Below are 16156 nucleotides of genomic sequence, written 5' to 3' on the forward strand. Positions count from 1 at the left end.
CCCATAGTAAAAGCAGAAATATGGTTTTATTTTTAATCCTAGAATCTATCAAATCCATCCAATATTTTCATCAGCTTCTTATCAGCAAACCTTTTCTCTACACTAAGTGTACAGCAGGCCACCAAATGACAACAGCGGTGGTTGCAAAAAGACTTCTGGTCCTGTAGAAGTCTAAAGGAAAACTGCTTCTTTCACTTTCGCTTTGCTGATGAGCTTATCGGCTCAGCTGCTCACATTGTTTTCTAAATCATAGTCATATCTTTTTTCTTTTCTTTTCTTTAAATATTATCCTTAATATGTTAATTTACCAGTGAACATGCAGTTTTATAGTCAGATCAACTTTTCCTCATCCCATCCAGTTTTTGCAGCCAAGATGGCAACAATAAAAGTCCTAATCTTAAGGCTTCAGAAACCAATGGGTAAAGTCTACCTTTTGTACTGATGCAGCCACACAGAATATTTGCTCCAAACAGACAGTGGGAGAAGAGGAGAAGGTGGAGTATGACCAATAAAAAGCACAGGAAATCTCCAGTAACTATGATTTCACTCACTTTTCTCCAAGCACTCTCCTTTTATTCCTGTCTCTATAAAAGTGAAGTTGAAGCACACACGTCCAGCTGTGCTCCAATGGCATTGATAAGCTCGCCTTTAATTTCCAATCATCTGTGGCATCTGGAGGATCTGAGCATTTTCACAACAAACTATGAAGGGAATTTGCATCAGTTCATCAGAGTTTTACGGAGTCACCGGTTCATCTGCTGAGGTTTTGCAGATACGTGGCAACTAATCCTGCAAAGTTAAACAGGTGGTGGGGTACAGAAAGATATTTTACAAAAAAACGTTACTTGCCTATTGTTATACACAATTCTCTCAAAACATATCTTAAGTTTTAAAGTGCTTTTTTGGTAGCACTTTTTATTATAGCTCTGTCAAAATGACCACATTATTGCATTATTTTTCTTCCTTATTACACTATTATTGCGGAGCTCTATTTCCATGTTATTACCCCCAGTTTTGGGGCTCTTATTATGCTATTACATAAGTTTCAGGGTAATATTACTCAGCTATAACCACTGTTGCTACATTATGTTACTTAAATATTACATAATTATTACTTTTGTAATTGCATAGTAATAACTTTGAAATCACTAAATTATTACCCTGTTCCCCTACTATTACCTATTTATTACCAAGCTGTAGAAGGTTCTACCGTTTTCCCCCCCGCTGTTATTGAAGCAAACAATATTTGTTTTCTAAGAAGCAGCAGATGAAGATTTTATAAATGTGAATGCATTTTATATAACTCATAATATTCATAGAATACACAATTAACATTAGAACATTTAGGAAGCTCTGTCACTGATATACAGTAACAGTATAGGTATGATAAGCAACAATTGTGTTACCAGATATTAGTGTATAGAAGTGTATTACAGTATAATATATGTCTCACACAGCAACACACAGTAATCCACTGGTATTTTTCCTCAGTGTATTAGTTTCACTGTTTTACATTTGATGTGTGATACACTGAAACTATACCAGGGGTTCATAGTATGAAAGCCCTTCAAAGTATAAAATAATCCTTTATTCTTGCCACAATGGAGCAATTATACTGTTACAGCAGCAGTTCAAGAATAGAAGTGTTTTTTCTTTCTTTCTTTCTTTTTTTGAAGTCCAAATGGTATTTGCGGGGCAGGTTTCCTTAAAAGGAAAACTATCAGATGAACCAAGGAAAAAACATGGACTGATGAAAAGTGGGAAGGGTGAGAGAGAGTCCAGATGCAGAGCGAGGGAGAGGAGTACGTGCGCAATGTGACCGTGATTGGGGCATTGCACTGTTTTTTGGGTTTTTTTGTTGTTGTTTTTTTCCTTGTTGAAAACATTTATTAGATAGCAGCTTGATATGAGTCAGACTCCATTTGTTTTCGGAGATGTTTTCCTCCCTGCTGCGCTGCTCAGTGTCCTTCATAGCTGGAGATCCTGCTGATCGCTGTAAAAACAAACAACCCTCCCTCACTCTCTCTCACTCACTCTCTTTCACTCTCACACACACACATGCGCACACGTGTGCACACACACACACACACACATAGCCTGGTGCGTACTGTCACACACTCCAGCTTTCTCACAGGGCATGTACTCGTTGCACAAACACAAATATGAACTGATGTTTTCTCGTGCTTTCGTCAAACAGCGCTGTAAACAGCGTTTCTTTGGGTTTTGTTTTTGGGTTTTTTGCAGCCAGTTTGTTGTTTGCATGTTCAGATGTAGGAGCCGTCACCTTGATGTGAACTGGTCACACGTATGAGCCATAACAGAGTTTATTATAATGCTCTGATTGGGGGCAGGGGTTAGTGAAGGTCCTCTTATTTACTCAGAGCGGCACAGATTTACAGATTAGTAATTTATAGACAGTGTAAAGATAAACACACGCACATATGGAGGATATTTTGTTGATTGGTGCGTTTCCTTGTTGGCAGGAAAATATGGATGATGGCATGTTTAGTTTTGCCAGTTGCAAATTAATTTAATTGTAACATCGCTGAGGTAATGCACATATAAAAAAAATAATTAATTTAAAAAAGAAGTTTATGATTATTAAAGCTGTTTAGCTGTTCAGGCCGATGGAGTCCCCAGGAGTCCTGAGCACCTTTTAAAGGAGGAGGGATGAAATCAATTAGACCAGCTTTTACTTTTAAAAGATACTTTAGAAGATGTTGCAATGTTTTAAAATTTACTTAATCTTTGCAGAGTTATATGCTAATATTAATGAAGTTTATTACTGGGAATGGCTGAGGCTCAGAAGGAAAAGCTAGGTCATCTACTGCTTCCGTCTGCTTGGCAAAGTATGCTCGGGCACGATACTGGAACCCAAGTTTCTTTCCATGTCTTTATTGGCGAGTATGAATGTTAGATAGAAAGCACTTGGATTGATTTGTGTTCCCATTCATGTTCCTGCACTCAAAAGGTGAAAAAATCTACGATTGGAGGTTCGAAATGGTGGTGGAGTGAATTGTTTCGCCAGTGTTGAGTGATACACATTACAGCGTTGTTATATTTACATCTACCCATCCATCTGTCATAGGGAGAGTGAATTGGGGCTTCTGGTTTGGCAGCTTTGTCTTGGCAAAATATGAGTTGACTGGTCAACTTAGGGCTGAAACTGCTAACAGCACATGGCTGCTGTGGCCGGCAATCTTTTGCGCTTTGTGTGATGTTCATTGTTGATGAATAAGCACCTGATTGGTATGCACCTTTATAAAAAAAAAAAAAAAAAAAGCTGGTGTAGCTTTGGTCCTTTCCTGATATATCTCTGTAAGGTGGGAGTTGAAGCTGGTGAACGTTTTCAGTGTGCATGGAACAGGTATTAAACCTCAACTTTAGATGCCGATTTGGATCATTTTCTTCGATATTCCAAATATGTCGCAGTTTTGCTTCCCAGTGCTCCTTTATTTTGGGACATCCAGCATTGATAAGGGCCCTAATAAAAAGCTAAAATATGGAGACGCCAGAAGAAAGACTTCCCTTTATGTGTTTGCCTGTTGTCACGTTTTCATTGTACATGTTGTCACTTTGATTTGCACCAAAGCAGCTGAAATGGACTCAAACTACTTTCTGATTCCTAACTGGTGCACTGATTATCATGTGGTACAGCCCTAGCACGGTCTCCCCCTGAAATTGACCTTGTGTGTGTGTGTGTGTGTGTGTGTGTGTGTGTGTGTGTGTGTGTGTGTGTGTGTGTGTGTGTGTGTGTGTGTGGGTGTGTGTGTGTCGCAAAAGGTAAGCTGGTCTAGGAGTATAATTCTCATTTCGGGTGTGAGAGCTGCCGGGTTCAAATCCCGGACAAGCCCCCAGTTCATGTTGTGACCTGGCCCTTTGTGTTACACTTGGTCGTAAAACAAGTTTTTCCTTTTTTTGAGCAGTGTTACATAGTTACAGCTCCAAATATTATTAACAGACTAATCCATAGACACAAGCTGTTAAATTTAGTGCACTTTAAAAGAACAGAGCTTTGTTGCAGGAGCTGAAAATGAAACTAAACGAGGATTAAGCATTTTAACTTAATGAATAGTTCTAAAACCTTACATTATTTGTTTGTTTGTTTTTTTTGGGGGGGGGGTTGTTATAAAGACATTCTGGTGTTCCCTTCACAGTACAAACAGGCTCAGTGAGTGATGGACAGAAGTTTCCATGTATAGGACCATGGTAAATAAGCAGAGACCTTTCCCTATTTATCTCCCTGGGCGTCTCTGCCGGAGACACTGGAGCCAGTCACCGGGTATTTTCTGTCTCCTGACCTTGGCCAGGTGACGTAGCTGTGCTGCGTCACTGGATCGCCTCTATCTGTTGTCATGTGGCGTTTTCTCTTACAAACACACACACACAAAAACAGCACAGAATTGCTGGCTATCATTTTATTTGCCTCTACTATGAAGACAATGTTGAAGAAGTGTGTCAGGATGGGCTTCACTTTCCTCACTTCCCCTCTTTCTCTTCTCTCTATGGTCATCCAAGCCAAACAAGCAGTCAGTGGGAGTCTGTGTGTGTGTGTGTTTTGCTGGACAGCAGGAGACAGAGCACTGGGTTCATGGGAATACAGTGTGTGTGTGTGTGTGTGTGTGTGTGTGTGTGTGTGTGTGTGTGTGTGTGTGTGTGTGTGTGTGTGTGTGTGTGTGTGTGTGTCACGTTGGGCTCTGTTGAGGCCGGAGGTAAGACACAGAAACTCATCTGAAGTAATTAGAAACAGACACACACACACACACACACACTAAAACAGGGCCTTACCTCTGTGTGCATGAACTGCCACAAGCAAATATACGTGGATAATCACACAAAACACACATTTAGGGTCACATTAATAAATCTAGCACATATACACAGGAGTGCATTCTCTCTATCTGACTCACACAGGACCATTAATCAAAGACAGAGTAGCCTTTGTCTTCATATAAACAAAAGTATACTCCTGCTGCACATTGGCTCAGTTCGTGTATGTGTGTTTTGTTTGTTGCCAGCAGACTTTGTGAAGTCTTGTCTACTAATGTACATCTAAGCCACTAAAGAGGCTCCATTCAAAACAAGATATCCTCGACTTCTAAGTGACTGCAACATCAACGCAGGAATCATTAGGGGATGCTAACTGAACGCCAACTCGATGGGGCCAAGCTGACAATTTTTTTTTTTTTTGGTGGGGGGGGGAGGTAATTTAAGCCAGAGGAGCAAATGTGACAGTAGAAAGTTTGATAATGAAAGTTTAGGAAGTCCAAAACAAGCAAAAGAAGAAGCCAGATATTCACTGACTGCAGTCTGCTTATAAAGTTTTCTACTTTTTCTCATTGTATGTAAATGTAAACTGAATCCTTCTAAAGCTGTAACCATGGGACTGCGAAATGAAGTTGAGTTTAGGTTTAGTCGTTGTTTTAGTGTTGGCTTTGTTTATCCGTCCATCTAAAACTCATTCAAGGCTCTAGGGCAGTAGTAGGCATCAACACCTCCTTCTCCCCAGCAACCTTGTCCTGCTGTACTAAAGATTTTTAATTATTATAATATGGACGGTAGTGGTCAGAAGTAGGGCTGGGTATCGTCACTGATTTCTAGAATCGATTTGATTCCGATTCACAAGGACCCGAATCAATTCGATCCACGATTCGATTCTATTTAAATCTGGGAAATTTTGCCTCAGACAGTCAGAAATATTATAATTCAGATCAGTACATTTACATATTTTTGTATCTATAAAAAGGAAGCTGACACTCGCAAGACTTTATGTGAGCATCACAGCAGAAGCCTTTGTGTCAAAGTAGCTGAAGATAAAACACAGAAAAACATGAAGGTGATTTTCCTGGCCTGGGTTTTTATAAAAATATTCTGCAGTACATCAAAAACGAAAGAAAACCATTAATCAACATATGAACGTTACCTCTGAAGTTACAGCGGTTTTATTAGAGACACGGCTAAGCGTTTTGCATTTTGCATCATTTTAAAAAGTTTACATTCGTTCAGTATTGAACAGCAGAAATTAGGTTTTCTTTTCGGAAGTAAGTAAAAGGGAAAAAAACAGCGGCCGACAGCGCTGTAAACAACGGTAGACTTGTGCGTAACAAGCAAGCGAATAATGAAGAAAACAGATTTTTAGACGGGAAACTGTTCTTGAAGTACAGAGAGAGAGAGAGACAGGAAGCTGTGCATGAAGTGTGATTTTTATCGTGGTGGAAGCAAAATAGCAAAAGTAAAAGTGAATTCATGACGATGTTTTTGTGAAGCACAGTTTGGATCTTCTTTTGCTGCTGGTTCGTCAATATTGTTTGGAGAGAGATCAAACTAACAGCTCTAGAATCAGCGCAAAAAGGGCGTAAACACAAAGCGCGGACCCGCCAAAACATCAGAATCAGCGAGCTGTCGGCTTTCAGCCCCGACCGTGTCCGTGCCTTTGGATGAGAAAGGCGACATCTCACTGATTCTGATCCGTCGGCGGGTCCGCGCTTTGTGTTTACATCTTTGTGCAGAATCTGTGTACCTGCTCTCATTTACTGTTTTAGCTGTTTGGTGGTTGTTGAAATTTGGTGAGGTTTAACCTGAGATTCTGGCGTTTCGGGCAAAATAAATTAATATTAAAAATTAATCGATTCAGGATTTTAATGAATCGATATCACGTTATCCAAGCCAGAATAGATTTTAATCGATAAATCGATTATCAAAACCCACCCCTAGTCAGAAGTGAGGTTTGGCAAGTTCAGAATGGACATTTCAAACTCTTAAAAAGTCAAAACTGAACTTTGAAGATTTCTAAGGGGACCAGCTTTGTTGCATTTCAGGAAACTTTCCTATTTCCACACTGATAAAACTAAGACAATTTCATTTTATTGTCCTTTTAATCTAGTCTATTTTGTCTTTTTTCAGATATGTATCTGTAAAACTGCAGAAACTCATTAAATCAAATCATTAAATGGTCTCACAGGCAGATTGGTGAGCCACAGCTGAACCTAGCATCCCTGCACCGAAGACTATTACAGTTGTTGGTTGGTTTGATTTTACTTGAGTACTCTGACGCTTTTGCAAAGCGCCTGAGCCTTTGCCCATCCAAGCTGTCAGGATAGACACGTTACACCCCGGACAGGCTGAGCAGCAAACCTTTGTGCGTCAGTTCAACGCCGAAGTGCCAAAAGCTGCAGTACTTGAGTCCTTGAACAGGATCACTCAACCCTGTTTTTCTTTTCTTTTACGTGATTATCTGACAAATTGAGGCTCTATGATACTACAAGGTTTTTGACTGTTGATCAAACAAATCTAAGCCCCAATTCACTGTTTCCTGATATCTTATTAACTTAATAATCTTTTCTTACCATTTTAACCCTCATCTTCACTTAATCTCCGTCGTTTTCCTACATGTCCCACTCCTCTGCATTAGACCTCAGCTTGGCTCGCTCAACGTGTTTCTGCTGAGTCCTCAGAGTCCAAGGCTTTCACAACAGTCACTGCAAACGGACTGACGCACTTGTGGTCAGACCTGGCCTCAGAGTTTGCTTAGCTCTCATGGCACTGAGTCATGGCCCCAAACTGACGTGCTCTGGTTTTAACTTCTGGTTGAACCCACTCTCTGGGTTTCCACCTGTTTCTTTTTTTCAATTGGCTGACACCGGGTTCTGCCTGAAATGCCAGGAGCCTTTGGTATTTGCTGAAATACTCTGAGTTGTTTTTTTTTGTTTTTTTTATTCAAGTTGGCAAAGCCCAGGCTGTCTTAGCAGAGGCTTGACTGATTTGTGGTTCCTCTTCTATGTTATGCATTACATTTTCCTTCTGTACAGGCTTCAGAATCTCGTATATTTTTTTGTTTGTGTTGATCCAGCTCCCAGACAACACAGGAGGGAAAAAAGAATCCGAGAATATAAACAACATGTGTCTATCTGAAAAATGTGTTTCTTTGCTTGAGGGATCAGTCTGTTAATCAGTGCACTGCTTTGGTCCAGATGGAAATATCTCAACAAATACTGGACGGATTACCATGAAATTTTGCACAGTGTCTAAAGAATTGAATTCCACTGGCTTTTGGTGCTCAATGGGCAATTGGATGGAGTGTCATGAAATAAGTGCCGTATTGACCTTTTAACTAACATCATTAAAAATATCCCCATACTCATTGGCCCTTCTTCATGGGGAAGTACTAATCTTTGAGCTTCCTCTTCATATGCAGTCATGGATGGAACCACGTTCTGCTTCCTTGCTCTTTGACCACAGTGAACACTTTCCTGATGACTTCATGGCCGAAATTCCAAATTTCAGATCAAACTGAATAGAGTATTAAATACCATATTGTTCGGACCATAAGGCACCGTATTATAAGGCGCATTAAGCAAAACAAAACAGTCAGATAAGTCAAACTTTACTCAACTCATTCTCCTTGCTTCCTCCACTTCCGTACCGTTGATTCATTAATGTTGAATTCTCTCGCCGCTGCTCTGTTCCCATGTTGTTGCAGTATATTAATGACTAACTGCTGTTTAGTTTTCTCTCTTCATTTATGTTGGGAATGATAGCAGAGCTGTACGTTTTAATTGTTTCAGAAATCTCTCAGTCAGAACATGATATATCATGTTTAGGTGGAAACTAGCGAGCTAACTTCCTGCTAACTTCTAACTCCGTTGAATTTTATACATTCTGTTTTCATGGATGCCTGGATGTTAAACTTAATTGTTACACCCGATAAAGCAGCAACGCTGATCATTTTATTAAAGATGAAAGAATTTAGACAGTTTTTAACTCTCAGTGATGCCGCAGTGTTCGTTTGACTTTGGGACCTGAAGCCAACGGAGTTTTGGACCCAGATTATTCCACGAGGCTCCTGATTATGGTAGCTGTAAGGCTCCGACAATCCACCAAGCGGTGCGGCTTGGTAGCTTACCAAAGTGGTGCTAAAACATTTTCCACAGATTTTTGAGCGCCGTGTACCAAATCAGTTCGAGGTCAGTAAGCACAACTAGAATTCATACATAAGGCGCACCGGATTATAAGACGCACTGTTAAGGATTTTAAGTGTGCCTTATAATGCGGAAAATACAGTACATGTTTTACTTATTATGGTCATTCTAAGAGTCACGTAGGAGGATTCTCCAAGATATTGGCTAATGACTTGTCAATCACAAGTTTTTTTTGTTTTTTGTTGGGTTTTTTGGCCAGTAAGCTTCACAGTCAGATCCACCCCTCACTTGCCTCACCCAGTTTCAAGACCTCTAGGTGGTGACACAGACCTTCACTCAAGACTTGATAATGGGTCTTTGCTAACTTGTAACAGCTGCAGTCAGACAGAAACCCAGAGCAATAATAATTTTGCAAAACTTAAATACTATTTAGGCTTTGCGCTTTTCTATTAAGAAACTAGAAGCCTTTCAAATGAACTTTCCTGCATTTTGGTCTCCTGGTACAGGATTTGTAAATTCCTGAAAATGTAGCATGTGAGTGTTAGAAGTGAATTTACCCCTGCCCCCAACACTAAACTGCTGAGTTAATCTCTAAGCTGTTGGAGGAAATTTGTGGAAGCAAGTTATGCAAGCTCCTCATAAGTGTCCAGCCGTGGCCTGAGTTTCAAACCCAGAACTGTGTGGCTGGCTTTACAGGAACAAAGCCAGAAAGAATGGAAAGAGATATCTTCATATGGTTGAGAAAAACAGAAATGATGGTCAAAAACTGGAAGGAAGTGTGTCCTTTTTTAACCACTGTTTTGAATTGATTTCACTGTTATGTTTAAAAAAAAGATCCCTGAAAGCCTGTGTAAATATTCATCACCAGTCAGTTCAGTTCTTCAAAGTCCAAACAGACCCGAAACTTTCCAGGAAAGCAGCTGCATTCTCCAAAAAAAGAGGAAAAAAAACAAAGACAAAGAAGACAGAGTGTATTTTGGCACTCTGCTGCAGTGACTCTGGGCAAATGTGATGAACACATGACTGTGAATAAGAAAAATGAAGTATTATTTCAAAATCGGCAAATGCAAAACCTTACGATGTGATCTGTGTGTGTGTGTGTGTGTGTGTGTGTGTGTTTAGTTTTTTACAGAATACGGACCAGACTACTCGCTGGAGATCAGTCCGAGCTGTAGACCAGACCGCAACGACACCAAACACCTGGACCAGGTCATCAGCACCATCAAAGGTGTGCATGTCATGTGTATGTGTTTGGGTTGGATGCACAGGTGTGCCTGTTTGTGAGGGTGTGGAGCGTAAACAGGTGTGTGTTTGTGTTGCACTGAACCCTGGCTCACCTGAGGCCCTTTGGTCTCTCCACGGCTCTTTTAAAGTGCAGTTTCATGTGTCTGCTCTTGTTTCTATACGTCTCTGTGTGGGATGAAAGTATGTCGTCTTCTCTCTTTGTGTCCTCTCTGTGGCTTTTTAACGTCCTTTTGTATGTGTGTGTGAATATGCACAATATGTCTATGACCCCTGCTCGAGTCTGGCTCTTGATACATGTGGTATTTTTTTTCCTTTTTCTGCATCTTCCTCTCTATATGTGCCTTTATGTTTGTATGTTCGTGTTCCCGTGTGTGCGTGCAGCCTTGTGGTTAAGCCTGAAGTCGGGTCTTTGGTCTCAGCGCTGACAGCCCACAGCTCTCAGGAGAAATCGTCCAGCAGGGTGAAATTTAGGCGAAAAGTTGAGCGAAGGGAGAATTATTGTAAGGAGGTGAGGTCAGGAAACGACACGTCGGCGACCATGTCAGACGTTTCGCCGCACACAGCCACAGATCCGAAAAGGAAAACAAAATCTGAGTTTGATCATTCGGCGTCTCCGGGGTATAAAAGTGTGAACCGTAGAGTGACAGGAAATCCTCCTTTTCTTCCTTTTCCTCAGTGAAATCTTATATTTTAAACAGCGGTTATCCATTCTGGTAAGTTATGGTGAGGTGAGTTACCGACCAAAATAAAAGGCACTCACAATATTGTGGGAATAGTAAAATCCTACCAAGATCAGGTCATGTCACAGTGATCCATGTCGGAAAGTATAAAACAGACTAATAATTATCATAGTTTCAGTGTGATGGAAATGGATTTATAGTAGGACACATCACAAAAAGTAAAAGCTTTGAAAATCATTGTCTGCACTCTTCTTCAGTATTACCAGCGTTTGCTCACAGTTATCTTTACAATAGAAAAGAGAAAGAAGATATTTTATTTTCATTCATTAGCAAAAAACGTCTGTCCACATACGGCATTCGTTCATTCAGTCAGCATCAGGTGGCAATGTTTAAATTCTTAAACTGCAATTCCTGTAGGCATTGATCCTCATTGACTCCAGTGTTAAGATGCCCTGCGTTAGAGGAGAAATAAGCATGCTTACAGCCTGTTGTGGTCTCTATAGTTGTTTAACTCTTATAAACTTATTTAATTCTTCATAAAAACAGTACAGGTTGGTGGATTTTTATACCAGTTCGTTTTCGGACTGACATAAGGGAATGTACAATAAGGTGGAAAAACTCGAGGTACAAATATGTTTGTCCTTGGAAAAAAAATGACCAAACCAAAGAGACCAAGCACAAGCATAAATCCCAGCAACAGTGCTGGCCACCTGAGTAAGATTCACCACAAAAGTCTTAATCAGACCTTATAGTGTTTTCATACCTGCACCGTTTAGTTCATTTAAGTCTAATGCTGGTTCATTTCTACCCTTATTGCGGTTCAGTTCTGCAAATGTAAACTAATCGCACTCAACTGTGAACCACAACCTCACAAGACCCTTTGGAAGAGGTGGACTGCATTTCCAAACCAACTCCAGAGCAGTTCACGTATGGTAAAAATGTAATCCAACATTGACCCAACCCAAAGACCAGGCATACGCTCCACATTTGAGCTGAAGACCAAGTAGTGCTACAAACTGTAGCAACTAGCCGCAAAATTGTAGTGGCGCATTTTTGTCCTCTTGCTTGTTTTCTCAAAACAGAAGAGAATGCTCCAAGTTTACAAACTCATCAACTGATTCAGACCAAGATAAACAATGAAAATGCCCTTAAATATGCTTTTAATGCTGTAAAGTTAGGCTCAGTGAGGCTCAGTCATAAAGGGCTGATGAGGTTTTATCGTCGCCCCGCAGGGCGGGCAGGTGGCATGGACACCCAAGTTTGCAAATGTGAGAACTTGAGGATGAAGTAATATGGGATTTTTAAATTCATGCAATAGGTGTAGCTATTAAAAATCTCTGACAATTTAATTTCAGAGACCTCGGCCTGAAGGTCAACTTCAGAGGTCAAGTTTTCTGAAAGTCTTGTGAAGAAAGAAGGAAGTCACCTAGGAATACCACACCTGCATCTACCAGAAGGCAGGGGAGTATTACTGGCAGTCGCCAGTATTTTTTACCATGATCCTCTACCCATCTGTGGATCTGAGAAACTTTTTATACCCTATCATGTTACCTGACCTCTTGCCAATTAATCTAATTAGTCTCATCCTAATCTCATTTTAAGTGGAGGTTCTGTGACGTAAATCAGTGAAAGTGAAAAATAGCAGGCAGCTAGCAACCAAGTCGTTTCCCATTTGTCATTCACTGCAGCTAAGCCCCCAAAAATTGTAACTCTTTCAGAATTCAGTGGAGTGAGTTACATAAAATCCACCCACCTGTGCAGTTTTATAATGGGTAAATTGGCTGTAGAGACCGCAACAGGTTTTTTTATTGTTTTTTTTTCCCACCATGTTTGTTTATTTCAGCTCTAAAGCTGAACTTTTTAACATAGAAGTCTACAGGGAATAGGTCTTCTTCTTTAAGTCTAGAGGAACAGCTTTTTTTATATTAATGCATTGGCTTCGTTTTCAGTCCTACTTGGTTTCTACCTGTTAATGCTCTGGGCAATCATCTGCCCAGTTAAGTCCAAACTCAAATTCACTCGCTGGAGAGGAACTTTGTTTATGGAAATCTGCGGATCAGTGTGAATGGAAATCCAGAACAGAGAGAAAATTGTGCGTTCTCAAATTTTTACCCTCAGTCGACTGGACATGGTATCAATTAGTATCTAAACCTTCATACATTTAAACAAGTCATCTGACTGTAGCAAATGACAAAAAGCCTTCTGGACGTGGAATAGGTTTATCCAAACAGCATTAAATCCTCCGCTTTGAAAAACTTCAGGTCACATCAAATCAGGGGAGGCGAGGGGGGATCGGGAGTCTCTTTGCTGAAATCCAGTTGGTCTGTTGGCTCGCATTAAATCATCACAACTGGAGGGGCTGAAAGTATCGCTCTTTTCCAGTCATACGGCTTTTATTAGAGCCAACAGAGGGAACCGGTGAGCGGACGGATGGAGGGAATAAAAGGGAGAATAAATGAATGCAGACGAGCCAAAGATGAGAGAAGCAAGTGAAGTTTATGTTTGGCTCCTGCATCCCATGTGCCTCCTCTGTATTTGATCAGATCCCTCATTCACCGTTAGCTCCCGCTGAGGACAGAAAATGAAACGGTTAACTCTGTCAAGTTTATACTTCTGGCTGAATTCTGACGTTTCTACTTCTTAAATTTATTTTAAAAACTTCTGCATACATTTTGCAGTTGAGCTAATTATGTTTCATTTTTTATAAATCCAGAGAATTTCCTATCCCTTTTTTCCCTCCTTTCTCTGATCTCTCTCCTGGTTTCAAATTGTCAAATCTGTTTTATGTTGCCTTTTTTTGTTTTCTTTTTTTCTCCTCCTCCTCTGTCTGTCGCTTCTGCTCTCTGTCACATTTATTGTTACCACACAGCACCATAATCCCAGTGGGCAGTCTGCGTGTTATAATTTTAAACACTGGATGTTGTCTGTTTCCCAAAAAGAAAGCCCAGCGTGTTTGCTAACTTAACTTATGCACACACACGAGCGCTGAATAAAGGATAGCCTACAACACACACACACCTCAAAGCAAACATGTCTGCATGACATCATCGGGCTGGATAAGTGTTTGGAACAAACTGCTGCTTATAAACATCGGTTTCTCTGAGAAACTGGGCAGAGTGGGAGTGTACGTATGTTTGTGTGCCCACATCTGCTCTTTCAGCTCGCACGAATGGATACAAATTTTAAAGTGGTAATCTCCAAAAGCCACCGTCGCTCCGTTTTTCACTCGCCATGTGTCAGCTTCTGATCCCATATGTTAAACCATGACTGTACGTATGCATTGTGCCCAGTTTGAGCCCACAGAACACTGTCATGTTGGCAGGTATTTACAGAGATGCGAGGCGTACATATGGCTCATTTCATGAAAAATAAGACAGTGTGTCTCATCTGCAAAATTTCTCCTTCACATTATGAATGTTTTTACAAGTAAGGATGCTGTTTTCAGCATGATATCCCAGCTGGTGGTTGTTAGCACTGTTGCCTCACAGCAGGAAGGTCTCGAGTCTGACTTCACCATCTGTGTGGCGTTTGCATGTTCTCCCCGTGTTTGTGCTTGTTCTCACCGGGTACTCCGGGTTCCCCCTACAGTTAGGTTAACTGGTCACTGTAAATTGCCCATAGGTATGAATGGTTGTCTGTCTTTCTGTGTTAGCTCGGCCCAGGATGTACCCCACCTCTCGGCCTATGTTAGCTGGAGTACCCCCCCTGCTACTCTGATAAGGACAAGCAAAGAGAATGGATGGATAGAGGGGTGAATCCCAGCAGTCATAGGCCCAGATGTGGGTACACCCTAAAATAGCTCGCCAGTCTATTCTAACACTAATATAGAGAGACAGAACCATTCACACCTACGCCCAGCTTAAAATCACCAATTAGTTTAACAGTAATGTCTTTGGACTCTGGGAGGAAGCTGGAGTAGCTGGCACAGGAAGAACCATCTTTTTTTTAAATTATTATTATTATTTTGGGGGTTTCTGACATGATGTCATGCGTACAATCTCAGTAGTTGTCCACCTTGAAACTTCAGCATGATGTGAAACAGGTATTCCCCAACATGTTGACACACTTTCCTGGAGGTTTCCATTGGGTGAAACCGATTACAAAAAAGTTGTTGCAGCAAAAATCATCCTAGCAGTTGCTTTGGTTACCAGCAGGTTGCCACGGTTGCCTGTAGTTTTTCATGTCTCACATGTTTCACATGTCTGGAAAACCTTTGTACTATTGTCACCCTTCACTTACTGGTGTTGTCACATCAGAGGATTTGTAGCAACACAACCTAATTCATACCAGCACATATTCCCCAAATCAGCACGAGAGGTCAAGCTATGTCAGGTTTTTAGCAAAAACTAAAATACTATTTGAGCTTTTTGTCCAGAAAACAGTTCTAAATAATGATTTTTACACTTTTAGCTCCACTGAGTCCTGTTCAGTGAGAACTATCCCACAAATGTCTCCTAATTTTCGGCCAAGTCTTGGGGTCGAGGGGGCAGCAGACTAAGCAGAGATGGCCTGACCTGCCTCGCCCTCATCCACCTCCTCCGGCTCTTGTGGCCAATAAATAGAGTCCAGGTTTAAGGCGCTACGACGTTGGTGTCATTTTTCAGACCCAGACAGTCATGAAAGTAAAGTATCTCCATGCCACTTAATGAAAACTTGCAAAAACTAAAAATGTGAGATGTTTCCGCTACGGACACTAGAAACATGTCAGCGTTTCTTACCGTCTTTGCAACCCGGTCAGTTTGCGTGCGTACATGTGCTGCAGTAGAAGCAACAATTGAAAACATTCAGATGTTACTCAGCTTTTCCTGTGGCTTCCCTCCCGTCACGCACTCGGAGGCTTTATTAATTAAAATGTGATTTTTATGAGGTGAGTGTCCAAGGCTGCGGCAGCTGTCAGGCTGTTTGTGCATTCACGGTTCTGGGTTTACAAGGCCAGTAGTGTGATTTCCCCAGAGAGTGCTTGTTTGTGTGTAAACTGCCAGCCTCCCCGTGTAACAGTGCCTTATCTGCACACTTCTGCAGGGAAATATTGCAGCACCTTTACATTTTGATTACGATTACGCCTTCAGTCGTTAATTCTCCACTCTGTTGACGCAAAATAAGATGCATGCATTGAGGGAAAGAGAGATTGTACGAACACGCCTGTAAAATACACACAAACATGCACAGTATAGATGCTTCCACGGACACTGTGATATGTAGTAAACATCAGAGCCCACGGTGGACTCTGGTAACTTTACCAGATTTAAATATCTAAATCTGGAAAAGAGGGACAGGCACAGGGATGAGTTATTTATCAAGTCTAAACCAGCC

The 16156-nt window shown here is 41.0% G+C and overlaps 1 protein-coding gene across 3 annotated transcripts in view; it reads left to right on the plus strand.

The window, feature by feature from the left end:
• The window catches only part of hdac8 (histone deacetylase 8), a 36270-nt gene that overhangs the window by 16862 nt on the left and 3252 nt on the right, over positions 1 to 16156 (plus strand). For 2 of the 3 annotated variants that reach the window (XR_005697922.1, XM_040046084.1), the window contains exon 10: positions 10041 to 10146. Coding sequence is in view for 2 of the 3 variants with exons in the window: in XM_040046084.1 (XP_039902018.1) it covers positions 10041 to 10146 (106 nt within the window). In the remaining variant the exon portion in view is untranslated. Of the gene's footprint in view, positions 1 to 10040; positions 10147 to 12198; positions 12387 to 16156 lie in introns of those variants that run through there. The other variant, XM_040046085.1, reaches the window with a different exon arrangement.

The sequence above is a fragment of the Simochromis diagramma genome, unplaced genomic scaffold (genome assembly GCF_900408965.1).
Source record: "Simochromis diagramma unplaced genomic scaffold, fSimDia1.1 OVJJ01000338.1, whole genome shotgun sequence".
In the NCBI taxonomy this organism is placed as follows: Eukaryota; Metazoa; Chordata; class Actinopteri; order Cichliformes; family Cichlidae; genus Simochromis; species Simochromis diagramma.